Here is a 27,798-nt window from a genome sequence, read left to right on the forward strand (position 1 = left end):
TCCCCGAGCCACTCCCCCTTTCTCCCCCCTGCAGCCGAGCTGAAACCATGGCCACCACCACAATTCCATTTCTTCAAAAAGCAGCTTTCTGGGATTACGTTGTGCAAGTTTCTTGTGATCATATCCCAGTTTTGTAGTCAAATATTTCGAAAAAGTATATGAAGGACTGCAATAAATCATTAAAACGTATCGTCACCTGTTCCATTTGTTTAAAGGTTTCGTCACTACGGGGATAAGAAGCTGTCATCTTCTCATTCAGGACAAAAGGACCTTGAAGACTGAAGTTCCTTTGACTTAGAGTCAAGAATCATGTTTTGGCAGCCATTTCTCAAGTCAATAACTGAATAGTTGAAAAACAGTTAATTTTATTATCAATGAAAAATTCGCAGTCATTGACATTGAATTTAACAACGAGACTGCCTGGAAAAAAAAACAGAATTTGCCCATCCAAACATCATTTTACAACATATTTCGAGTGGACACATGTCAAAGTTTTATTTCATTTCATTTAATTTTCAGTTACTCTGCATTTTAATAGTGGGATTGTTTTCTGATTAGCTGATGAATTCCCTTTAAAAGAAACTAAAATGGGAGTGAGTTATACTAGAACGACTTAGTTGTTTTGCAGTATCAGGACTGAATAGACACCAAAGCAGTCAATCTCAATTGTCTAAGGTAATCAATTTTTTAAACATTGATGATTTCCGAGAGAGAAAAGTCAATTCATGCTTCAGAGTTTTCTGATCTATCCCTCACGCTAAAATTGGAGACAGTTTTACTGAAACTAATTATTGAAATTGTGCAGCTTTATTTAAATAATTGTTATCCCATTTACTTATGAATTCATCTACTCATTTTGAATTCCCTCACGACTGACGGCACACAGCTTATGACGTGAAGGTGAGAAGACGAAGCCCACTGATGGAGTCAGATCCAGATCCTCCTCTTTCACTCCAGGTGGAGGAGTGAAACGGAAGCGCTGTACGAGGGAAGTGAAGAAGAGGAAGAGCTCCATCTTGGCCAGACCTTCTCCAGGACACGCCCTGCGTCCTGTGAGGGAACAGCCTTTAGACAATCTGAAAGGTGTATTTTGGTATTGGGAAGAAGCGTTGGCTTGGTTCACTAACCTGCAGAGAAGGGCATGAAGGCGTCTCTCTTGACAAATTTCCCGTCCTTGTCCAAGAAATGGGCAGGATTAAAGGTGCGTGGGGTCTCCCGCTCACTCTCATCCCACAAAACTGTTGTCAATAGAGGGAACACGGGGGTCCCCTTGAGAAAGACACATTGATCATAATTACAATGTTTTAAAATGCAGTATGAACTAGTATCTTTAAACAGCTTTCCAGATGCACAATTCAGCATTACCTTAACAACGGTTTAACTTTTGTTTTGGGGTAAAGAGGGTTATTGTCTGATCCACATTCAGGAGCAGAAGGTGGCGGTAATGCACCAATAAGATGGATGCCAACCGCCGTAAAACAACAAAAAGAAGGAGACTGTTTACCTTTCTTATGAAATAGCCCTGAAATGTCACATCTGTGCTGGTTCGGTGAGCCGAAGCAATGGGAAGTATATTAGCAAATCTCTGTGTCTCATGGATGACAGCGTCAGCAAAGGGCAGGTTTTTCCTGTCCTCTGCCCTCACCTGACGGTCTCCAACCACCCTGCTCAGCTCTGCCTGGACCTCGTCTGGAAATGATGAAATGAATAGAAAAGACACAGTGACTAAAAACAAAGCAGGAGTTAAGCATGCTTTAATCACCAATTCTCTAGAAAGACTAAAGTGATTACTTTTGACTAAACTCCCAAGAACTAAGTCCTTTGATTGAATACAGCTCACAACACGTTGCTATTGCGCCATCAAAATGTTTGGCCCATGGTACATTTTTCCATTTTGACCAAACATTCTTTTCTGAGGTGTAACAGCATTCAAATAAGGATTACATTACGTACATGCACAATCAATCTGTAATTTAATCTACAGTTAATTGTAGTTTCAAGTTACTGTTTGGGAGTAAATAGAAGAATTGCAATCCTAAAATACTAGCAAGAGTATAGAAGCACTCTTTTCCTATTACGGTAGCTAGCAGTATCAGTTCTGTAGAAATAGTAAAGTGATTATTTTTGACCAACTACCAAGAACCAAGTCCTTTGCAACACGTTGCTATTGCTACCTCCAAATAATTTGCCCATGAAAGAAAATTACCACATTAATGATATTGTGTAACTCTCAGACCAGTAGAACAAGTCACTTTGATGAATAAATTAAGGCATTTCCTTCAAACATTCTTTTCTGAGGTGGAACAGTATTTAAATGAAGATTACATCATGGGCAGAATGCATTTAATTGATATTTTAATCTAGAGTTAATTGAAAGGGAGCAAGAGTATAGAAAAACTCTTTTCCTATGATAGTAGCTAGCTAACTAGCTAAATCTAGCAGGGCCTCCCTGTGAAGCTAACTGTTTGTAGAGTAGTTCTTTTGACCGTCAAACTCCAGATTGTTTTGTCACAGCATTTTATTCATTGTTTACTTTCAGTCAACAAATTGTCATGGATTGTAAATAAAGGAATAACCCATATATACACACTATAGTTTAATTTAAAATATTTCTACTTTACAGTTGGGGACTGCATCTCAGGTCTAAGCATATTACTTACCTTGAATTTGGGGATATTTGGCCATGAGCAACATAACCCATCTCAGTGTAGTTCCTGTCGTATCAGTACCAGCTGTAAAGAGGTTGCCAGCAGTAGACACCAGGTTCTCAATGTTATAGTGTGAATCCGTAGGGGACTGCATCTCAGGTCTAAGCATATTACTTACCTTGAATTTGGGGATATTTGGCCATGAGCAACATAACCCATCTCAGTGTAGTTCCTGTCGTATCAGTACCAGCTGTAAAGAGGTTGCCAGCAGTAGACACCAGGTTCTCAATGTTATAGTGTGAATCCGTAATCTTCAAATCCTTAACAGGGAAGAGATTAATACTTTTTGTAGGAATATAATGGGGATGTGTTGTAAATGTGCCAAGAAAAAAACTTTTATCAAGATATCACGCTTGATTTGAATACCTCTAGCTTCTGTTTGTGTGCTAGGAACGAGTCCACAAATCCTCTGCACATCTCAACATTCAAGGTTTCTTGTAGACGTCCGATCAGCCGTTTCATTTGTTTTCGGTTTTCCGCAACGTTCCTCTTGAAACGCATCCTGTTTCTTGCCCACCGAAATATCCACGGGAACATATTGAACAACTGTTGGAGTTTAAAAAAGAATAAAAGGTCCAGCATTTTATTTGTTATCTATTCATCATGAAGGTACAAGGTTAAAAAACGGGCAGTGTACCACCTAGTCTGTAATTCTCATTATAACCCAGTAAAGGTACATCTTAGAGTTTATTTAATGAAAAGAAACAAAGTGGTACCTGAATTGAAGAAGAACCTAAAAGCCGAACGTTGTCACCTGCTCGGGATACCATGAGATTAAACTCTTCATCACCGTATTCAAATCTGCTGCCAAAGACAATTGAAGAGATGATGTTGGAGACTGCATAATGTATTGACTTGGCATTACTGAAGGGTTGACCTATAAACAAAAAAAGAATGATGAAAAAAGAAATACCAATATGAAATTCTTGTAAAGACATAATGTTATAAAGTAGACCAGTTACCTTCATGTCTTTCAAACACGTCAATCAGATACTGAATCTCCTCAATGATTTTATTCTCTGCTGCTTTTTTGCCCATCCCAAAGTCTCTCAGGTTGGTAAGTGCAAAACGCCTCATTTCTTTCCACGATTCTCCGTTGCCAAAAATAATTCCATTTCCTAAAGAAAAATGGTAATAATCATGAGAAATTATTTCAACTATAATAAATTCAGGTTACAATATTCAGAGGTACAGAGGGTCTATTCTATTCTATTAAAGCTGTATACTATCAGCTGTGAGATGATAAATTGTGATTGAATCAAATGTGGGTGTCCCCTAAACCAGTGTTTCTCAACTGGTGGGTCGGGACCCACTAGTGGGTCGGTCGCGGACCAGTTTGTAGTGGGTCGCGGGCCTTTGCATGGGAAAATTAAAATAAATAAATAAATAAATCCCCCCCCCCCGTTGACCGATCTAATTGGGTCGCGGCTTGTCATTAAGGGGTAAAGGTGGGTCCCGGAGCCAGACAAGTTGAGAACCACTGCCCTAAACCATCTTAAAGTATGAGTGAGTATTACTTAAATCAGCTAGGTAATATTTACTTTGTTCACCACTAAAGTCATGGTTAACCGGACTGATATGTTTCTCTCCAAACTCCACAGCATGGTTAACCAGTGCCTCCTTCACGGTCTTGTATCCAGCCAGAACCACCACTTTCTGGGGTCCAAGGTACACCGTGAACACTGATCCATATTTCTTGGAAAGCTATGAAAGACAAGAAGCAGTAATTATAACAATTTTAAAAAGCCATATTTAAAGCACTACATTAGTCTCCACAGATAGAAAAACAACAAATCAATTTCAAGTGCACTTATTCCAGTACTGCCTTAAAAAAAAATACTAATTTTTCTAGTATATTATCTAATATTACATACAGTGTGATTCTTTCATTTGCTGCAAAACACAAACCTGCTGTCGACCATTTTTTACTTTTAACCTTTGCCTATATAATGGTAATAATATCAAGCTGCAGTAAATTGACAAAAACATGTTATATCCAACAGTACAATCATCAACTCTAATCAAATATGAATTAAATATCCCATTCCTAAAATAATACATATACAAAAGTTTCTAAATGCCTTCCAAAAGAGAGAGATAGCTGAGAGGAGCACTATATATTGAGTGGTCTTTCATGCGTTTAGGCAGGGTTGTACTGATTTAACTTTTCAGTCCCAATGCGGCTGTTTATTTAATAAGTTGAAACTGGGATCAAATCATCAAATCCACGGGTGATTCCACACTTTCAACAGCAGTGTATGTTCAGTATATAGCCAATTTTGTATTGCTTTCTTACCTCATAAAGTGTACTGTGAAGTGACTTATGATTTAGCTGAAAGAAATTGCCAAACAGGGGCAGTGGTCTCGGTCCTGGAAGCTCCTTTCTCTTCTGATCAAAGTTGGGAAAAAATACATACAAGACAAGTAGGATCCCAGCAGTTACCAGTAGAGTAGTTGTACTGGTAGGCTGCAGAAAAAGGTTTTCCATCACAGCCAGTAAGCCACACTTGCAACAAAGAGAATACTTTTTGAGTGTTTTGTCCTATAAGTGCGTAAAGGTGAGGAGCAGGAAGATCTAACAAAGCGAAGAGGGCAGAACAAGATGTTTATACTCTAGACCTGACCTAGAGTCACCTGTATGGTTTCAGCACAACCCCCCATGACAGAGGAATGTAATGGAAAAAAGCGACGCCCCTTATTTGACAGACAGATAACAGAACAGGATAAGTCCAAAGCATTCTCTTTTCTAGTACCATGTGTTTGATGTCATTTACGTGCTTTTGCATTTCGGTAAGCGCCATATTGAAGTTTTATTTATGTGTCTTTCCAGTACTGTTGAGAGTGCCTTTAATTTCTCTCGGCTCCGGTAGGTGCCATACGCTGGTATTAGTATACTTAAAATCCTTTGTGGTGGTGGGCGTGGTTTCGGCTGCAGGGGGGAGAGAGGGGGAGTGGCTCGGGGAACCGTGCCAGGTGGGAACGCTTTGCAATCAGCTGGCGATAATTGACGTGTGTGTGTGTCCTCTCCTCCCTGTTTCAACACAGTGAGGCGGGGGCGAGTGAGAGAGGAGGGCGAACGAGCGAGCTGGACGCCGGCGCGTTTTACTAAGCGGAATCAGCAAAAATAAACACATTGAAAATCACCACCCTGGTGTCAAGTGCCTTTTGTCCGGAGCCGAACCGACCCACACCGTACATCCTTATTTTTAACCTTAAAACTATTTGAAAAAATGTCTATAAATTATGTTGAAAAGGTCAGTTAATCCTGTTGATTAAAATATTTCTATATTAAATATTGCATTATTTTGTAAATACTTTTGTGTTGATGTATTCATTCATGCAAAACAGAAATGAGTTTGGGAAATAAAGATGCAATTCAACACAGATTTCAAATCTATGCTTAATCAGAGCATTTATTTAACTTCCCACTGCATCATGCAACTGTTGACACAGGCCTTTACTGGAGCATGTCTGATATTAAGCATACAGTTTGTACAAAGGCATCCAACACATTGGACACTGGGCCTTCAGCGTTGCGGCTGAACATCAGGGACCAGAAAACCAGGTTGACGATGGCCACACTGTCCAGTCAACGCCAACCTCCATGGGGACCTGCAGTTAAACGATGTTTAAGATCTTATGGTCTTAAGGTATTTCTACAGAACTGAGTCACTTTAGTTAGTTATAGTTAGTTATTAATTGTTTTGAACAGTGTTTAGTGCAAATATCACTGCTTTTATATGTAGCCGGGTGAAGTGGGGGCAGGAGGGTTTTCGCGCTCCTTAACGTTCGGGCGTACTGCCACTTAAAGTGCAGGGAACAGAGTTCACGCGGGATTTGTAGAACGGGACCTGGCGGCTACTTACAACAACAGACTATTGCAAGCTAGCATTGGCACTGCTCTAGAAGTGTGCTTGTTCAGCGGGTCAGCGTAAGTGTTTGTCTAATAATAAACCTGACTTACCAGGTAAATTGTGAGTGATTAACTGTTCACCGAGTGTTCCTGGGTCATGTGCTACTGTCTCGTTTAGAGGGGAGATACAAGCTGCCGTGGATTGAGGTTTGCACGTGTATGGAGCCCTGCACTCCGGCGCCAAGTGAGTTCATTGTTTTCTTAGCTTTTGAAGGAACGACAGTAGTTTGGTACGAGACCGATGTACATGTTCTTTGTCTCCGTTTAAAGAGGAGAGAGTCGCTACTGTTGGTTTGTATGTTAGTTTTTTATGCTATGGTATGCTGTTTAAAGAAAAGCACTCTGTTATTTGTGGACATTGTTCAAAGTATTTTCTTAATCTGACCCATTAAGGCTGTGCTCGAGGAGTGCAGTTGGGGAAAATAAAGAACCCACATTAAAGAAAAATAAATTTATCTTAGTGTCCTGTCTCATCATTTTAATCAGGCAACATATAGTATAAGTGGGTAAGTGTATGATATATTTAGATGCAAGCTACAGGTGTTGGCTATTGGAAAGCGCATCTCTTACTGTATTTACAGTGGGCTAAAACATTATTTGATTTCTGCAATACTAATACAAGAAAGAAAATCCTTGAAAAACTAATCTACGCAACCATAAACAAGGAACCCGGAGCAGGAGTATATGTGTGTTTATTATTTTTTGGTATTTTCTGCGCTGTTTTAAACAATCCGCAGGGATGTTGATGTGTTATCACGTATCTAGAGTGAGACCGCTCATAGATGTACTTTTCTGCTGCCTGTGTGTAAAACCCTGTTCATACCATGGTCACCAGTGTGACGCCATACTTCAGCTCTTGTGCTCATTAGCGACTGATGGCACACAGCTCATGAGGTGATGGGGGGATGGTGAAGCCTACTGCTGGAGTCAGATCCAGATCCTCCTCTTTCACTCCAGGTGGAGGAGTGAAACGGAAGCGCTGGAGGAGGGAGCTGAAGAAGAGGAAGAGCTCCATCTTAGCCAGACTTTCACCCAGACACACCCTGCGACCTGTAAGAACAAAGGGATGAGCAAAGACTGCATCTTAGTGTGTAAAAACACAAATTAAGAGAAATAACAACGCCACCCGGGGAATTTCACTCCGAGAAATAATCTGGAAGGGCAAGGCACGTGAGTAAGTTTACTTGTTTGAGTAGTGAGGGACCCACTTCCCAGGACACAGTAAACAAAAGGGTGAGGACACCACCACCCGGCCACCAGCACCCCACCACCAGTCTCTGAAGAAGAGAAAGAGCTCCATCTTAGCCAGACTTTCACCCAGACACACCCTGCGACCTGCAAGAACAAAGGGATGAGCAAAGACTGCATCTTAGTGTGTAAAAACACAAAATAAATACAAAATCCTGACAAAGTTGTGGTACCTGCAGAAAAAGGCATAAAGGCATCCCTCCGAAAAAATTTCCCATCCTCATCCAGGAAGTGGGAAGGGTTAAAAGAGTGCGGGGTCTCCCATTCACTCTCATCATGAAGGACAGAAGTAAGAAGAGGAAACACAGTGGTCCCCTGTAGTCAAAGGTATAGAGAAAAATGTCAGTTTCATAATGGTAATAATTTAGATTTTTTAGACTTTAAAAAGACGAAGAACATTTGATTAGTTATTTGATATTAATTTATTGTTTTTATGGTTTTATTTATTTGACTGTTGTTATACTGCTTTTGCTTGCTATCAAACTTACTTACAAAGTGATTATTGCCATCAAATCCCTTTGTAAGCTCCGGGGGTTTAAGGTTCTTTAAGCACATACATATTGTTACCATTATAAATATTACCAGCAAAAAAAACCCGGCTGTAAGCAACTCACTTTTTTAATGAAGAAGCCCTGGAAGGTGACGTCTCGGCTGGTTTTGTGAGGAATGGAAAGGGGGACAATGTTGGCCAGTCTCTGTGTCTCATGAATAACAGCATCAGTGTACGGGAGGTTCTTCCTGTCCTCTACTCGAGGCTGACGGCTTCCTACCACCCTGCTCAGCTCCTCCTGCACCTGGTCTGGACTCACACGTGAACAAATTCAATGATGCTTCTGCATTTAGACCAGCCCACAGTCACCTAATGTCTCTGACGATGTAGCCTACTACCATGTAACTGCTAAAGTCGGCAGCATAAAATGTTCACAACTATTAATATTTCTATAAACAAAAGGAACAAAAAGAAAGTTAATCGTTAAAGTTTTTGCTATGGGACTTTTCATTTGAAATGTATCTTTGACCAGTAAGCTTTACAAGTGGAAAAAAAATGTACACCAACAATCCTCATCCCTCTCTTTACCTTGAATATGTGGATATTTAGCCATAAACAGCAAACTCTATCTCAGAGTTGTCGCTGTGGTATCAGTGCCAGCTGAAAACATGTTGGTCACTGTAAATATCAAGTTGTTCTCATTATATCGAGTGTCCTTGACACAAGCCTCCTAAGAGAAAGAACATCCACATTTCATTACCTATGCACGATATTAGGTCTTTTGGATGGTTGAAAGTGGAAAAAAATGGAAATGGTCTTACCTCGTCCTTTTGCATCCGGATCAGAAAACAGTCGACAAGGCCTCTGCACGACTGAGGGTTCAGTGTGTCTTTTAGATGCATGATAAGTTCTTTGACATCTCTGACAGTCTCCGTCCGGTTATTTACCAAAAGCTGCCGTTCTTTTGTCCAACTGAGCAGCCTGGGAAACATGTTGTAAAGCTGTGATGTAGCAGTGAAGGCGACAAAGATTAGTGGAGACAATGTACACCAAACAACATCCTGAGTAGAATTCATATACTAATAAAAAAAAATGTAACAGCAAGATTTGTTATATTTGCCCAAACACGTACAGTATATTTAACCATAAACTGTGTATTTAGCATTTAAACACACCTGCCTCCGATGACCCACTTCCTCCCCCACTCAGAGAGGAGGCGTCCTCTCCTCCCACACTGTAAACTCCATCCAGGTCTCCTTCCCTCCTTCTCTTACACCCCCCCCCCCCTCCTTCCTCATCTCCCTTCACTGACTGCATGAAAGAATTGCTCATTGTTGGAACCGAACTCACTCCACGCACCCCTCTCTGTCCTATAATCCCTCCCTGAAGTTTGTATGTTTCTAATGTTTTTACATGAAGAATTTTGAAACGCCCTGCTGTTGAAATGTGCTATACAAATAAAACTTTCTTGCCTTGTTGCGATAACATACTGGTGTCGTTTAACATTCTGCGCATCCTTTCACAGCTAACCTAATAAAACCCCTAATATTGCAGCAAAATAACAAAAAACAAATATGAAGTTCACCTGGATTTGTGTGGAGCCCACAATCCTTATGCTTTCATTGGATCGCTTCACCATACTTAGAAATTGGGGGTCGTTGTATTCAAACCGGCTGCCGTACACAATAGCAGAGATTATATTGGATGTAGCATAACTTAACGGTCTTTCTGTAGAGAAGGGTTTCCCTGTCAAATGGCAGTGACAAAAAAGGAAATTATTAAGATTTAGCACAAAAGATGTGTTTTGTTCGTTTATAAGAAACCTCAGTATGACTTACATTGAAGGCTGCAAAAAAAGCGAATAAGTGGGGCATGATTCTTGCAGTGTACCATTTGCCGGGCATTAAAGGTGTAGTGAATACACAATATAACACACTGTGAAGGAATATTTACTCGCTCTTATTGGTTTATACCGTAAGAAATGTCCTTGTATACTTGTATACTATACCCTTGTATATTTCTACTCCGTACCTTGCTGCTTTTCAAACACATCAATCAGATATTGGCATTCTTCTAAGACTTTATGCTCAGAGAGTTGTTTTCTCATTCCAAAGTCTTTGAGGTTGGTCAGGGCAAAACGTCGCATCTCTTTCCAGGATTCTCCATTAGCAAACAGAATTCCTTTCAAGCATAAAAGTGTAAGTTTATTTTAAACTGCGCTAGTCATTTGGATGTCATCACATACAACACTTGACACTGTCACTATGTTATTTGGTTCTGTGCTAAAGAGTAAATGAGTATTCAAGAGTAAATCATACCATGGCCTTGATTCAAATCATAAAAGATAGGGTAGATTTCTCTGTCTCCAAAGTCCTCTGCGTGGTTGACCAGTGCCTCCTTCACGGTCTTGTATCCAGCTAGAATCACCACTTTCTGGTGTCCAAGGTACACTGTGAACACCAAACCGTATTTCTTGGAAAGCTATGAAACACAAGAATAAGTAATCTTTACAACTGTGAAAGAAAAAGAAAAATGTTGAATTTCCAGAACATAACACCGAATTACCAACATGGACATAGAAGACAGCAACACCTCATAAGGTCAGTTTCACTTGCATTTATTCCAATCCTGCCTTAAACATGACAATTGAGAAGAAATTAAATTCCATACATACACTAATATCTGGATCCTATGTTGTGTTAAAGCAATAAACTATTGTACAAATTGCAAACAGGCATACAAATACTATTTGTTTGAAATACACATGTGCAACCTGTCATTGAAATCACGTATCATCTTGCTCACAAACACGTAACTCACATCAACAAGAGAGCGGTCCATTCTCTTGAGATCCATCTGAAGCAAGTTACCAAGCAGGGGAAGAGGTTTAGGTCCAGGAGGCTCCCTCGTCTCGTCTTTGGAGAGGAAAAAAAAGGAGATAAGAATGCACATGAAGGCCACCATCAGCGCTACTGAAACGTAGGACTGGAAAAGATCCTCCAACATCATCATATTGTAACTTTTGAGAAGGCAGCCCTCCCAAGAAACCTTTCAGCTGAACAGCTTTTTGAAAAGGTAGCTGACAAATATCTAACAGTGTCAGGCAGATCTTCTTGTCTTATGAACTGAAATTTCTGCAGAGAAGGCCCCGCCCCTTTAACCACAGCTATGTGCTCTTCATTAACAGTGAATGAGCTGGTCAGCCAATCAAATTTCTGATATAACAGTTAGTCATGAGAAATCTTCTGTAATGAATGTCACACACAGAAATGAATAATATTATGAAATATTATACAAAAAACTGACACTGTAAAGTGGTTACAATTAATTAATGTTTTGTATTTTACTGTTTCATGGTAAAAAATATAAATATCTAAACTTTTTTAATTTTTAATGTATCATATGTTTGACTTGCTGTAGTTTCAGTCTGACGGTTGAGAGAGCTGACAAATGAACCCTTTCTCGCGACGTCCAGAACATCAGCCCCTTCCAAAGCCTGGGACGTCACCTCATTGTCTTAGCTCCTTTCGAGAAAGGAGAACATCAAGTTCATTTCTTACTACACACTGTTCACTCTATTTGAACTCTAAATAACAAGAACTCTCAAAAGTCCTGTCTACCAGGAGACGTCTCATCCATCAACACAATGCAAAAAATTATGAAAAAGTAAAGACAACTTGAAGTGGTGAAGAGGTATTTTCTGACACAAGGCACACAACTCATGAGGTGAAGGCGTGCGGGTGAAGCCCACTGCTGGAGTCAGATCCAGATCATCCTCTTTCACTCCTGGTGGAGGAGTGAAACAGAAACGCTGTAAGAGGGAAGTGAAGAAGAGAAAGAGCTCCATCTTGGCCAGACCTTCTCCAGGACACGCCCTGCGTCCTGTGAGGAAACAGCCTTTAGACAATCTGAAAGGTGTATTTTGGTATTGGGAAGAAGTGTTGGCTTGGTTCACTAACCTGCAGAGAAGGGCATGAAGGCGTCTCTCTTGACAAATTTCCCATCCTTGTCCAAGAAATGGGCAGGATTAAAGGTGCGTGGGGTCTCCCGCTCACTCTCATCCCACAAAACCCATGTCTGGAAATGATGAAATTGATAGAAATGACACAGTGACTAAAAACAAAGCAGCAGTTAAGCACGTGATTATTTTTGACAAAACATCCAAGAACCAAGTCCTTTGCAACACGTTGCTATTGCTCCATGAAAATGTTTGGCCCATGGTAGATAATTACCACATTAATGATATTGTGTAACTCTCAGACCAGTAGAACAAGTCACTTTGATGAATAAATTAAGGCATTTCCTTCAAACATTCTTTTCTGAGGTGGAACAGTATTTAAATGAAGATTACATCATGGGCAGAATGCATTTAATTGATATTTTAATCTAGAGTTAATTGAAAGGGAGCAAGAGTATAGAAAAACTCTTTTCCTATGATAGTAGCTAGCTAACTAGCTAAATCTAGCAGGGCCTCCCTGTGAAGCTAACTGTTTGTAGAGTAGTTCTTTTGACCGTCAAACTCCAGATTGTTTTGTCACAGCATTTTATTCATTGTTTACTTTCAGTCAACAAATTGTCATGGATTGTAAATAAAGGAATAACCCATATATACACACTATAGTTTAATTTAAAATATTTCTACTTTACAGTTGGGGACTGCATCTCAGGTCTAAGCATATTACTTACCTTGAATTTGGGGATATTTGGCCATGAGCAACATAACCCATCTCAGTGTAGTTCCTGTCGTATCAGTACCAGCTGTAAAGAGGTTGCCAGCAGTAGACACCAGGTTCTCAATGTTATAGTGTGAATCCGTAGGGGACTGCATCTCAGGTCTAAGCATATTACTTACCTTGAATTTGGGGATATTTGGCCATGAGCAACATAACCCATCTCAGTGTAGTTCCTGTCGTATCAGTACCAGCTGTAAAGAGGTTGCCAGCAGTAGACACCAGGTTCTCAATGTTATAGTGTGAATCCGTAATCTTCAAATCCTTAACAGGGAAGAGATTAATACTTTTTGTAGGAATATAATGGGGATGTGTTGTAAATGTGCCAAGAAAAAAACTTTTATCAAGATATCACGCTTGATTTGAATACCTCTAGCTTCTGTTTGTGTGCTAGGAACGAGTCCACAAATCCTCTGCACATCTCAACATTCAAGGTTTCTTGTAGACGTCCGATCAGCCGTTTCATTTGTTTTCGGTTTTCCGCAACGTTCCTCTTGAAACGCATCCTGTTTCTTGCCCACCGAAATATCCACGGGAACATATTGAACAACTGTTGGAGTTTAAAAAAGAATAAAAGGTCCAGCATTTTATTTGTTATCTATTCATCATGAAGGTACAAGGTTAAAAAACGGGCAGTGTACCACCTAGTCTGTAATTCTCATTATAACCCAGTAAAGGTACATCTTAGAGTTTATTTAATGAAAAGAAACAAAGTGGTACCTGAATTGAAGAAGAACCTAAAAGCCGAACGTTGTCACCTGCTCGGGATACCATGAGATTAAACTCTTCATCACCGTATTCAAATCTGCTGCCAAAGACAATTGAAGAGATGATGTTGGAGACTGCATAATGTATTGACTTGGCATTACTGAAGGGTTGACCTATAAACAAAAAAAGAATGATGAAAAAAGAAATACCAATATGAAATTCTTGTAAAGACATAATGTTATAAAGTAGACCAGTTACCTTCATGTCTTTCAAACACGTCAATCAGATACTGAATCTCCTCAATGATTTTATTCTCTGCTGCTTTTTTGCCCATCCCAAAGTCTCTCAGGTTGGTAAGTGCAAAACGCCTCATTTCTTTCCACGATTCTCCGTTGCCAAAAATAATTCCATTTCCTAAAGAAAAATGGTAATAATCATGAGAAATTATTTCAACTATAATAAATTCAGGTTACAATATTCAGAGGTACAGAGGGTCTATTCTATTCTATTAAAGCTGTATACTATCAGCTGTGAGATGATAAATTGTGATTGAATCAAATGTGGGTGTCCCCTAAACCAGTGTTTCTCAACTGGTGGGTCGGGACCCACTAGTGGGTCGGTCGCGGACCAGTTTGTAGTGGGTCGCGGGCCTTTGCATGGGAAAATTAAAATAAATAAATAAATAAATCCCCCCCCCCCGTTGACCGATCTAATTGGGTCGCGGCTTGTCATTAAGGGGTAAAGGTGGGTCCCGGAGCCAGACAAGTTGAGAACCACTGCCCTAAACCATCTTAAAGTATGAGTGAGTATTACTTAAATCAGCTAGGTAATATTTACTTTGTTCACCACTAAAGTCATGGTTAACCGGACTGATATGTTTCTCTCCAAACTCCACAGCATGGTTAACCAGTGCCTCCTTCACGGTCTTGTATCCAGCCAGAACCACCACTTTCTGGGGTCCAAGGTACACCGTGAACACTGATCCATATTTCTTGGAAAGCTATGAAAGACAAGAAGCAGTAATTATAACAATTTTAAAAAGCCATATTTAAAGCACTACATTAGTCTCCACAGATAGAAAAACAACAAATCAATTTCAAGTGCACTTATTCCAGTACTGCCTTAAAAAAAAATACTAATTTTTCTAGTATATTATCTAATATTACATACAGTGTGATTCTTTCATTTGCTGCAAAACACAAACCTGCTGTCGACCATTTTTTACTTTTAACCTTTGCCTATATAATGGTAATAATATCAAGCTGCAGTAAATTGACAAAAACATGTTATATCCAACAGTACAATCATCAACTCTAATCAAATATGAATTAAATATCCCATTCCTAAAATAATACATATACAAAAGTTTCTAAATGCCTTCCAAAAGAGAGAGATAGCTGAGAGGAGCACTATATATTGAGTGGTCTTTCATGCGTTTAGGCAGGGTTGTACTGATTTAACTTTTCAGTCCCAATGCGGCTGTTTATTTAATAAGTTGAAACTGGGATCAAATCATCAAATCCACGGGTGATTCCACACTTTCAACAGCAGTGTATGTTCAGTATATAGCCAATTTTGTATTGCTTTCTTACCTCATAAAGTGTACTGTGAAGTGACTTATGATTTAGCTGAAAGAAATTGCCAAACAGGGGCAGTGGTCTCGGTCCTGGAAGCTCCTTTCTCTTCTGATCAAAGTTGGGAAAAAATACATACAAGACAAGTAGGATCCCAGCAGTTACCAGTAGAGTAGTTGTACTGGTAGGCTGCAGAAAAAGGTTTTCCATCACAGCCAGTAAGCCACACTTGCAACAAAGAGAATACTTTTTGAGTGTTTTGTCCTATAAGTGCGTAAAGGTGAGGAGCAGGAAGATCTAACAAAGCGAAGAGGGCAGAACAAGATGTTTATACTCTAGACCTGACCTAGAGTCACCTGTATGGTTTCAGCACAACCCCCCATGACAGAGGAATGTAATGGAAAAAAGCGACGCCCCTTATTTGACAGACAGATAACAGAACAGGATAAGTCCAAAGCATTCTCTTTTCTAGTACCATGTGTTTGATGTCATTTACGTGCTTTTGCATTTCGGTAAGCGCCATATTGAAGTTTTATTTATGTGTCTTTCCAGTACTGTTGAGAGTGCCTTTAATTTCTCTCGGCTCCGGTAGGTGCCATACGCTGGTATTAGTATACTTAAAATCCTTTGTGGTGGTGGGCGTGGTTTCGGCTGCAGGGGGGAGAGAGGGGGAGTGGCTCGGGGAACCGTGCCAGGTGGGAACGCTTTGCAATCAGCTGGCGATAATTGACGTGTGTGTGTGTCCTCTCCTCCCTGTTTCAACACAGTGAGGCGGGGGCGAGTGAGAGAGGAGGGCGAACGAGCGAGCTGGACGCCGGCGCGTTTTACTAAGCGGAATCAGCAAAAATAAACACATTGAAAATCACCACCCTGGTGTCAAGTGCCTTTTGTCCGGAGCCGAACCGACCCACACCGTACATCCTTATTTTTAACCTTAAAATTATTTGAAAAAATGTCTATAAATTATGTTGAAAAGGTCAGTTAATCCTGTTGATTAAAATATTTCTATATTAAATATTGCATTATTTTGTAAATACTTTTGTGTTGATGTATTCATTCATGCAAAACAGAAATGAGTTTGGGAAATAAAGATGCAATTCAACACAGATTTCAAATCTATGCTTAATCAGAGCATTTATTTAACTTCCCACTGCATCATGCAACTGTTGACACAGGCCTTTACTGGAGCATGTCTGATATTAAGCATACAGTTTGTACAAAGGCATCCAACACATTGGACACTGGGCCTTCAGCGTTGCGGCTGAACATCAGGGACCAGAAAACCAGGTTGACGATGGCCACACTGTCCAGTCAACGCCAACCTCCATGGGGACCTGCAGTTAAACGATGTTTAAGATCTTATGGTCTTAAGGTATTTCTACAGAACTGAGTCACTTTAGTTAGTTATAGTTAGTTATTAATTGTTTTGAACAGTGTTTAGTGCAAATATCACTGCTTTTATATGTAGCCGGGTGAAGTGGGGGCAGGAGGGTTTTCGCGCTCCTTAACGTTCGGGCGTACTGCCACTTAAAGTGCAGGGAACAGAGTTCACGCGGGATTTGTAGAACGGGACCTGGCGGCTACTTACAACAACAGACTATTGCAAGCTAGCATTGGCACTGCTCTAGAAGTGTGCTTGTTCAGCGGGTCAGCGTAAGTGTTTGTCTAATAATAAACCTGACTTACCAGGTAAATTGTGAGTGATTAACTGTTCACCGAGTGTTCCTGGGTCATGTGCTACTGTCTCGTTTAGAGGGGAGATACAAGCTGCCGTGGATTGAGGTTTGCACGTGTATGGAGCCCTGCACTCCGGCGCCAAGTGAGTTCATTGTTTTCTTAGCTTTTGAAGGAACGACAGTAGTTTGGTACGAGACCGATGTACATGTTCTTTGTCTCCGTTTAAAGAGGAGAGAGTCGCTACTGTTGGTTTGTATGTTAGTTTTTTATGCTATGGTATGCTGTTTAAAGAAAAGCACTCTGTTATTTGTGGACATTGTTCAAAGTATTTTCTTAATCTGACCCATTAAGGCTGTGCTCGAGGAGTGCAGTTGGGGAAAATAAAGAACCCACATTAAAGAAAAATAAATTTATCTTAGTGTCCTGTCTCATCATTTTAATCAGGCAACATATAGTATAAGTGGGTAAGTGTATGATATATTTAGATGCAAGCTACAGGTGTTGGCTATTGGAAAGCGCATCTCTTACTGTATTTACAGTGGGCTAAAACATTATTTGATTTCTGCAATACTAATACAAGAAAGAAAATCCTTGAAAAACTAATCTACGCAACCATAAACAAGGAACCCGGAGCAGGAGTATATGTGTGTTTATTATTTTTTGGTATTTTCTGCGCTGTTTTAAACAATCCGCAGGGATGTTGATGTGTTATCACGTATCTAGAGTGAGACCGCTCATAGATGTACTTTTCTGCTGCCTGTGTGTAAAACCCTGTTCATACCATGGTCACCAGTGTGACGCCATACTTCAGCTCTTGTGCTCATTAGCGACTGATGGCACACAGCTCATGAGGTGATGGGGGGATGGTGAAGCCTACTGCTGGAGTCAGATCCAGATCCTCCTCTTTCACTCCAGGTGGAGGAGTGAAACGGAAGCGCTGGAGGAGGGAGCTGAAGAAGAGGAAGAGCTCCATCTTAGCCAGACTTTCACCCAGACACACCCTGCGACCTGTAAGAACAAAGGGATGAGCAAAGACTGCATCTTAGTGTGTAAAAACACAAATTAAGAGAAATAACAACGCCACCCGGGGAATTTCACTCCGAGAAATAATCTGGAAGGGCAAGGCACGTGAGTAAGTTTACTTGTTTGAGTAGTGAGGGACCCACTTCCCAGGACACAGTAAACAAAAGGGTGAGGACACCACCACCCGGCCACCAGCACCCCACCACCAGTCTCTGAAGAAGAGAAAGAGCTCCATCTTAGCCAGACTTTCACCCAGACACACCCTGCGACCTGCAAGAACAAAGGGATGAGCAAAGACTGCATCTTAGTGTGTAAAAACACAAAATAAATACAAAATCCTGACAAAGTTGTGGTACCTGCAGAAAAAGGCATAAAGGCATCCCTCCGAAAAAATTTCCCATCCTCATCCAGGAAGTGGGAAGGGTTAAAAGAGTGCGGGGTCTCCCATTCACTCTCATCATGAAGGACAGAAGTAAGAAGAGGAAACACAGTGGTCCCCTGTAGTCAAAGGTATAGAGAAAAATGTCAGTTTCATAATGGTAATAATTTAGATTTTTTAGACTTTAAAAAGACGAAGAACATTTGATTAGTTATTTGATATTAATTTATTGTTTTTATGGTTTTATTTATTTGACTGTTGTTATACTGCTTTTGCTTGCTATCAAACTTACTTACAAAGTGATTATTGCCATCAAATCCCTTTGTAAGCTCCGGGGGTTTAAGGTTCTTTAAGCACATACATATTGTTACCATTATAAATATTACCAGCAAAAAAAACCCGGCTGTAAGCAACTCACTTTTTTAATGAAGAAGCCCTGGAAGGTGACGTCTCGGCTGGTTTTGTGAGGAATGGAAAGGGGGACAATGTTGGCCAGTCTCTGTGTCTCATGAATAACAGCATCAGTGTACGGGAGGTTCTTCCTGTCCTCTACTCGAGGCTGACGGCTTCCTACCACCCTGCTCAGCTCCTCCTGCACCTGGTCTGGACTCACACGTGAACAAATTCAATGATGCTTCTGCATTTAGACCAGCCCACAGTCACCTAATGTCTCTGACGATGTAGCCTACTACCATGTAACTGCTAAAGTCGGCAGCATAAAATGTTCACAACTATTAATATTTCTATAAACAAAAGGAACAAAAAGAAAGTTAATCGTTAAAGTTTTTGCTATGGGACTTTTCATTTGAAATGTATCTTTGACCAGTAAGCTTTACAAGTGGAAAAAAAATGTACACCAACAATCCTCATCCCTCTCTTTACCTTGAATATGTGGATATTTAGCCATAAACAGCAAACTCTATCTCAGAGTTGTCGCTGTGGTATCAGTGCCAGCTGAAAACATGTTGGTCACTGTAAATATCAAGTTGTTCTCATTATATCGAGTGTCCTTGACACAAGCCTCCTAAGAGAAAGAACATCCACATTTCATTACCTATGCACGATATTAGGTCTTTTGGATGGTTGAAAGTGGAAAAAAATGGAAATGGTCTTACCTCGTCCTTTTGCATCCGGATCAGAAAACAGTCGACAAGGCCTCTGCACGACTGAGGGTTCAGTGTGTCTTTTAGATGCATGATAAGTTCTTTGACATCTCTGACAGTCTCCGTCCGGTTATTTACCAAAAGCTGCCGTTCTTTTGTCCAACTGAGCAGCCTGGGAAACATGTTGTAAAGCTGTGATGTAGCAGTGAAGGCGACAAAGATTAGTGGAGACAATGTACACCAAACAACATCCTGAGTAGAATTCATATACTAATAAAAAAAAATGTAACAGCAAGATTTGTTATATTTGCCCAAACACGTACAGTATATTTAACCATAAACTGTGTATTTAGCATTTAAACACACCTGCCTCCGATGACCCACTTCCTCCCCCACTCAGAGAGGAGGCGTCCTCTCCTCCCACACTGTAAACTCCATCCAGGTCTCCTTCCCTCCTTCTCTTACACCCCCCCCCCCCTCCTTCCTCATCTCCCTTCACTGACTGCATGAAAGAATTGCTCATTGTTGGAACCGAACTCACTCCACGCACCCCTCTCTGTCCTATAATCCCTCCCTGAAGTTTGTATGTTTCTAATGTTTTTACATGAAGAATTTTGAAACGCCCTGCTGTTGAAATGTGCTATACAAATAAAACTTTCTTGCCTTGTTGCGATAACATACTGGTGTCGTTTAACATTCTGCGCATCCTTTCACAGCTAACCTAATAAAACCCCTAATATTGCAGCAAAATAACAAAAAACAAATATGAAGTTCACCTGGATTTGTGTGGAGCCCACAATCCTTATGCTTTCATTGGATCGCTTCACCATACTTAGAAATTGGGGGTCGTTGTATTCAAACCGGCTGCCGTACACAATAGCAGAGATTATATTGGATGTAGCATAACTTAACGGTCTTTCTGTAGAGAAGGGTTTCCCTGTCAAATGGCAGTGACAAAAAAGGAAATTATTAAGATTTAGCACAAAAGATGTGTTTTGTTCGTTTATAAGAAACCTCAGTATGACTTACATTGAAGGCTGCAAAAAAAGCGAATAAGTGGGGCATGATTCTTGCAGTGTACCATTTGCCGGGCATTAAAGGTGTAGTGAATACACAATATAACACACTGTGAAGGAATATTTACTCGCTCTTATTGGTTTATACCGTAAGAAATGTCCTTGTATACTTGTATACTATACCCTTGTATATTTCTACTCCGTACCTTGCTGCTTTTCAAACACATCAATCAGATATTGGCATTCTTCTAAGACTTTATGCTCAGAGAGTTGTTTTCTCATTCCAAAGTCTTTGAGGTTGGTCAGGGCAAAACGTCGCATCTCTTTCCAGGATTCTCCATTAGCAAACAGAATTCCTTTCAAGCATAAAAGTGTAAGTTTATTTTAAACTGCGCTAGTCATTTGGATGTCATCACATACAACACTTGACACTGTCACTATGTTATTTGGTTCTGTGCTAAAGAGTAAATGAGTATTCAAGAGTAAATCATACCATGGCCTTGATTCAAATCATAAAAGATAGGGTAGATTTCTCTGTCTCCAAAGTCCTCTGCGTGGTTGACCAGTGCCTCCTTCACGGTCTTGTATCCAGCTAGAATCACCACTTTCTGGTGTCCAAGGTACACTGTGAACACCAAACCGTATTTCTTGGAAAGCTATGAAACACAAGAATAAGTAATCTTTACAACTGTGAAAGAAAAAGAAAAATGTTGAATTTCCAGAACATAACACCGAATTACCAACATGGACATAGAAGACAGCAACACCTCATAAGGTCAGTTTCACTTGCATTTATTCCAATCCTGCCTTAAACATGACAATTGAGAAGAAATTAAATTCCATACATACACTAATATCTGGATCCTATGTTGTGTTAAAGCAATAAACTATTGTACAAATTGCAAACAGGCATACAAATACTATTTGTTTGAAATACACATGTGCAACCTGTCATTGAAATCACGTATCATCTTGCTCACAAACACGTAACTCACATCAACAAGAGAGCGGTCCATTCTCTTGAGATCCATCTGAAGCAAGTTACCAAGCAGGGGAAGAGGTTTAGGTCCAGGAGGCTCCCTCGTCTCGTCTTTGGAGAGGAAAAAAAAGGAGATAAGAATGCACATGAAGGCCACCATCAGCGCTACTGAAACGTAGGACTGGAAAAGATCCTCCAACATCATCATATTGTAACTTTTGAGAAGGCAGCCCTCCCAAGAAACCTTTCAGCTGAACAGCTTTTTGAAAAGGTAGCTGACAAATATCTAACAGTGTCAGGCAGATCTTCTTGTCTTATGAACTGAAATTTCTGCAGAGAAGGCCCCGCCCCTTTAACCACAGCTATGTGCTCTTCATTAACAGTGAATGAGCTGGTCAGCCAATCAAATTTCTGATATAACAGTTAGTCATGAGAAATCTTCTGTAATGAATGTCACACACAGAAATGAATAATATTATGAAATATTATACAAAAAACTGACACTGTAAAGTGGTTACAATTAATTAATGTTTTGTATTTTACTGTTTCATGGTAAAAAATATAAATATCTAAACTTTTTTAATTTTTAATGTATCATATGTTTGACTTGCTGTAGTTTCAGTCTGACGGTTGAGAGAGCTGACAAATGAACCCTTTCTCGCGACGTCCAGAACATCAGCCCCTTCCAAAGCCTGGGACGTCACCTCATTGTCTTAGCTCCTTTCGAGAAAGGAGAACATCAAGTTCATTTCTTACTACACACTGTTCACTCTATTTGAACTCTAAATAACAAGAACTCTCAAAAGTCCTGTCTACCAGGAGACGTCTCATCCATCAACACAATGCAAAAAATTATGAAAAAGTAAAGACAACTTGAAGTGGTGAAGAGGTATTTTCTGACACAAGGCACACAACTCATGAGGTGAAGGCGTGCGGGTGAAGCCCACTGCTGGAGTCAGATCCAGATCATCCTCTTTCACTCCTGGTGGAGGAGTGAAACAGAAACGCTGTAAGAGGGAAGTGAAGAAGAGAAAGAGCTCCATCTTGGCCAGACCTTCTCCAGGACACGCCCTGCGTCCTGTGAGGAAACAGCCTTTAGACAATCTGAAAGGTGTATTTTGGTATTGGGAAGAAGTGTTGGCTTGGTTCACTAACCTGCAGAGAAGGGCATGAAGGCGTCTCTCTTGACAAATTTCCCATCCTTGTCCAAGAAATGGGCAGGATTAAAGGTGCGTGGGGTCTCCCGCTCACTCTCATCCCACAAAACCCATGTCTGGAAATGATGAAATTGATAGAAATGACACAGTGACTAAAAACAAAGCAGCAGTTAAGCACGTGATTATTTTTGACAAAACATCCAAGAACCAAGTCCTTTGCAACACGTTGCTATTGCTCCATGAAAATGTTTGGCCCATGGTAGATAATTACCACATCACTGCTATTGTGTAACTCTCAGACCAGTAGAACAATTCACTTTGGGAAAGAAATTAGGCATTTTTCCAATTTAGCCAAACATTCTTTTCCGAGGTGGAACAGCATTCAAATGAGGATTCAATCTGTAATTTAATCTGCAGTTAAAGTTTCAAGTTACTGTTTGAGAGTAAAAAGTGGGGCTTCAATCTTAAGAAACTAGCAAGAGTATAGAAGCACTCTTTTCCTGTGATAGTAGCTCGCAGTACTAGCTAAACCTAGCAGGGTCTCCCTGTGAAGCTAACAGTTTGTAGAATACTCTGTTGACCATCATTGAGTGCAAGTGTAGTGCACTGCAGTTCTTTGACTGTCACAAACTGCAGATTGTTTTGTCAGAGCATTTGATTCATTGTTTATTTTCAGTGAACAAATTGTCATGAATTGTATATATCGAGGAATAACCCATATATACACTATAGAAACTATAGTTTAAGTTGAAATATTTCAACTTTAGAGTTGGGGACTGCATCTCAGGTCCAAGCATATTACTTACCTTAAATTTGGGGAAATTTAGCCATGAGCAACAGAACCCATCTCAGTGTAGTTCCTGTCGTATCAGTACCAGCCGCAAAGAGGCTGACAGCAGTCGACACCAAGTTCTCGATGTTATAGTGTGAATCCGTGATCTTTAATTCCTTAACAGGGAAGAGATTAAAACTCTTTCGTAGAAATATAATGGGGATGTGTTGTAAATGTGCCAAGAATTCTTTAGTAAAAGTCAACATCAGCGCTACTGAAACGTAGGACTGGAAAAGATCTTCCAACATCACCATAGTGTAACTAGTGATGTGACTTCACGTGCCGAGACTTGTGTCGAGTAAGATTTTTATGAAGCGCATGTCAATTAAATTGAATTAGTTCAACTCATTTTGATTAAGTACATCTAAAGCATAAAAATGTTATTAGAAACAGTTTTTATTTGATCCCCTATTAAGACACATGAAACATAAGGTAGTTCAGGCATTCAGTCAGAACTGACCATCCAATACAACAAATACATTGTACAGTGCATTGTGTGTTTCATTATTGACAACTTTGAATCCCAATCCAAACCACATTCCTTCCACATGCATAATCATATAAAGGAGAACAGGAGAATTAGCACACATCTCACTAAATAAATGACAGTGAAAAAGATCAGATTGTGCCACCATTGAGCATACTTACTTAATATCATTATGAGATTGCCTCAAAAGGCTTGGTGGTACTGAGTAAACTATAAAAGAGGAGACAAATGTATTTGAGAAGTGAAATGCGGGAATACCCCAAATGTTGGCTTTAACTGCTCTCTGGTCTGTAATGTTAGTTAACGTTAGCTAGTGTTAAAGCTACGCACTGTGGCCTTGCTCCAAAGCCGTGTTACCTGACAGGGATCGATGTGGGCAGGGATTGACTTCCCCTGTGGCTTTGAAGAGGACGGACTCATTATGCTAACCACACTCACCTAACTAACGTCAGCTTGAATGCTGCCAAATTGGACGTCAGTCAAATGGAGCAGAATGTCCCTGGTTTAACTTATTAAGAACGTTTTGCAACATGTGTGCGAGCATTATTTAACAGAGAGTTACATTATAAACTACAACAAAAAACATAGTTACTTACCAAATAACGGATTTTCACCCGAGGCAGAGATAATGATTACGTTTCAGCCAGTTTCAGTCAGCAAAAAAGACAGAACGACGCTAAATGTGGCACATGCACAAACGGTAGTCCTCATTTAATGAATTTATTTGAGTTGACACGTTTCAACCTAAAAAAAACTTTTCAAAAGTGAAACTTTTAAACAGTTTAATGTTGCTGCTACTGATTATATATATGTTTACCCTTTAATAGATATTCACATAAAGCAAACACCATTTAAACGTGTCACATCTAAGCTTGAATCATTTGTGCAGCGTATCCTTTGTTTTAATGTCTTTCTTCTTATTTCTGGTCATTTAAAAGGTATGGTGTTTGTAGTGTTCAAGGGAGCTTGGTAACAACAATAACACCTCATCGATGCTGAGGCATTGTGGAGCCCTGCATGAGAACAAGGAGACCCATGAAGCTTCCTCTGTGGCCTGTGAAAAGGTGTTCTCTAAAGCAGATGAAGTACTCTGCATGAAACCCAGCACTGTGGAAGAGTTGCTAAATGAAAATGAATGAAATGTTTCACGTGTTACATGTAGTAACATAAGCACACTCTAAAACCAAATAAAATGAGTAGAGTCACAAGCCAAGAAATTTAGGAATTTGGCCATGGCTCAATGGGTAGAAGGTTACTTAGTAACCGCAAGGTGAACGGTTAGATCACTGGATGTTTTCTTTTCAGCTTTTCACATCACAACCCTCTTTCCAATTTGTTTCCACTTTTCCTTTTGACAGACACCATATTAATACGTTCATAAGTCATGAATCACGCATCACAAACATCATTCATTTATTCACTTCAATGGGTCACACACCTAAGCCATGGTGTCATTTCCTTTAGTGCGCACTAGACCAAATGAAGCTTTGGCCCATGTGTGACACAATTGGATGGAAAGCTTCATCTTGCCATCACTAATTGTAACTTTTGGAACGCAGCCCTCCCAAGAAACCTTTCAGGTGAACAGCTTTGTGAAAAGGTAGGTGACAAGAATCTAATAGTGCGACGTTGGCTTAACTAGGGGAGCCAGATGATAGTTAATGATTAACTATTCCATCTTTATCAGTGCTTTTTCGCAATGCTTGGTAGTGTTATTTACACATGACATGACAGGTGGCGTAGTTAAGCCATTTTAACAGGATTTATCTCAAACCATTGGAACTGTATCACATTTACACAGTCTCATACTATGCATTTTTATTTTTTATTTTTTTACAGCTTTCAAAGAAGCATGGGGTCGTGTTCACGGTCTACCTTGGAACCAGCAGAGTAGTGGTCCTGGCGGGATACAAGGCAGTCAAAGATGCTCTGGTCAACCACGCAGAGGACTTTGGAGACAGAGAAATCTTACCTATCTTTTATGATTTGAATCAAGGCCATGGTATTATTTATCCTTGAATACTCATTTACTCTTTAGCACTAAACAAAATAATATAGTGACAGTGTCAAGTGTTGTATGTGATGACATCCAAATGACTAGCGCAGTTTAAAATAAACTTACACTTTTATGCTTGAAAGGACTTGTGTTCGCTAATGGAGAATCCTGGAAAGAGATGCGACGTTTTGCCCTGACCAACCTCAAAGACTTTGGAATGAGAAAACAACTCTCTGAGCATAAAGTCTTAGAAGAATGCCAATATCTGATTGAAGTGTTTGAAAAGCAGCAAGGTATGGAGTAGAAATATACAAGGGTATAGTATACAAGTTTACAAGGACATTTCTTACGGTATAAAAGAATAAGAGCAGAAAATCTTATTTGCGAGTGAATATTCCTCCACAGAGTGTTATTTTGTGTATTCAGTACACCTTTAATGCCCGGCAAATGGTACACTGTACAAGAATCATGCCCCACTTTTTACTTGTTTTTGTAGCCTTCAATGTAAGTCATTCTGAGGTTTCTCATACTAAAACAAAACGCAACCCTACATTTTGTGCTACATCTTAATAATTTCCTTTTTTATCACTGCCATTTGACAGGGAAACCCTTTTATACAGCAGAAAAGTAAAACTATGAGCGGTCTCACTCTAGATAAGTGATAACACATCAACATCCCTGCCTATTGTTTACAACAGTGCCGAAGATAAAAAAAATAAACACATATATGCTCCTGCTTCGGTTTCCTGTTTATTATTTTGACGAATTAATGTCCGTGGTTGCGTAGATTAGTTTTTCATGGATTTTCTTTCTTGTATTAGTATTGCAGAAATCAAATGTTTTATCCCACTGTAAATACATTAAGAGATGCCCTTTCCAATAGCTAATACCTGTAGCTCGCATCTAAATACATCATGTTGTTGAGTGTTTTGTTTTGCTGTTTGGGGTATAAGTGTGTGTGTGTGTGTGTGTGTGTGTGTGTGTGTGTGTGTGTGTGTGTGTGTGTGTGTGTGTGTGTGTGTGAGAGAGATTCTCCTCAGGTGTGAGGGTGATGTCACTCCTGCAGCTGCAGCTGATCAGCTGATCAGAAAAGGATAAATGGCGGTGCCAAGCCAGAGTTAGGGATGGTTGTGCCAGTGGAGGCCAGAGTGAGCGGAGAGGTGGTGGGTTCGTCAGTGACCAGTTGCAGACCAGTAGGAGACCAAAGAAGCCAAGCTCGTCTCCCTGAAAATTGTTTGCAGTTGCTATTTGTTGAGTTTTGTCCATTAAATACTTGTTGGTCAAGACCTCCCGAGTTTATTATTTTACATTTTTTGCGTCCCCCACCCCTAGACTTTTTAGGGACGTAACAATATACAGATTTATTAATAAGAAAATAGAACTCCAACTGCTTGAACTCAGTTAGAATGGGTTAAAATGTTTTTTTGCGTTGGTGACAAGAAATTTTATTTCTTGAACAGATTAATGAATATTGTCTGATTTCATGTGTTTTTCTCCATCTTCAATCCTTTGTTTTAAATGTATATATTCTATCATGACAGTCTCAACACATATGTGCTGTCCTTTGTTTACTTTTTTTCACTTTTGTTTTCACTGGTTAACCCATTTTTACTGTCACATTGCAATGCCTTGTGGGTTTTGGATGCTGACTCGGAAAGGCCTCTTTAAGGCCTCAAAATGTCAGCATGAGTGCATTCAACACTTTTGACTATGAGACAGCCCTAAATCCTGAGCTGATAGGCAGATATTTACTTACTATTTGTAATGTCGCTGGCAAA

At 40.0% G+C, this 27,798-nt stretch overlaps 1 protein-coding gene and 2 pseudogenes across 1 annotated transcript; all 3 read right to left on the reverse strand.

The window, feature by feature from the left end:
- Window positions 1-586: 586 nt before the first annotated feature.
- LOC134132965 (cytochrome P450 2K1-like) lies at window positions 587-5,354 on the reverse strand. Its single transcript, XM_062566013.1, has 9 exons — window positions 5,005-5,354; window positions 4,250-4,412; window positions 3,671-3,826; window positions 3,425-3,585; window positions 3,075-3,254; window positions 2,827-2,968; window positions 1,505-1,689; window positions 1,128-1,269; window positions 587-1,050 (listed from the first exon to the last, which is right to left on the reverse strand). Exons 1-9 carry the CDS (start codon window positions 5,194-5,196, stop codon window positions 848-850), a joined length of 1,524 nt encoding a protein of 507 aa, XP_062421997.1. The 5' UTR covers window positions 5,197-5,354; the 3' UTR covers window positions 587-847.
- A 1,778-nt stretch (window positions 5,355-7,132) lies between these two features.
- Window positions 7,133-15,866, reverse strand: LOC134132964 (cytochrome P450 2K1-like; annotated as a pseudogene).
- A 675-nt stretch (window positions 15,867-16,541) lies between these two features.
- LOC119219943 (cytochrome P450 2K1-like) lies at window positions 16,542-21,886 on the reverse strand (annotated as a pseudogene).
- Between the last annotated feature and the right edge of the window lie 5,912 nt (window positions 21,887-27,798).

Source organism: Pungitius pungitius, chromosome 12, assembly GCF_949316345.1.
Source record: "Pungitius pungitius chromosome 12, fPunPun2.1, whole genome shotgun sequence".
Lineage (NCBI taxonomy): Eukaryota > Metazoa > Chordata > Actinopteri > Perciformes > Gasterosteidae > Pungitius > Pungitius pungitius.

What these genes read in the sequence shown, in the direction of transcription:
- LOC134132965 (XM_062566013.1), bottom strand. Translation starts at nt 5,196, where the DNA reads ATGGAAAACCTTTTTCTGCAGCCTACCAGTACAACTACTCTACTGGTA. An exon ending in CGTGTTTGAAAGACATGAAG is followed by an intron (nt 3,586 to 3,670) that starts GTAACTGGTCTA and finishes TTTTGTTTATAG; the next exon opens with GTCAACCCTTCAGTAATGCC. An exon ending in CTTCATGCCCTTCTCTGCAG is followed by an intron (nt 1,051 to 1,127) that starts GTTAGTGAACCA and finishes GTTCCCTCACAG; the next exon opens with GACGCAGGGCGTGTCCTGGA.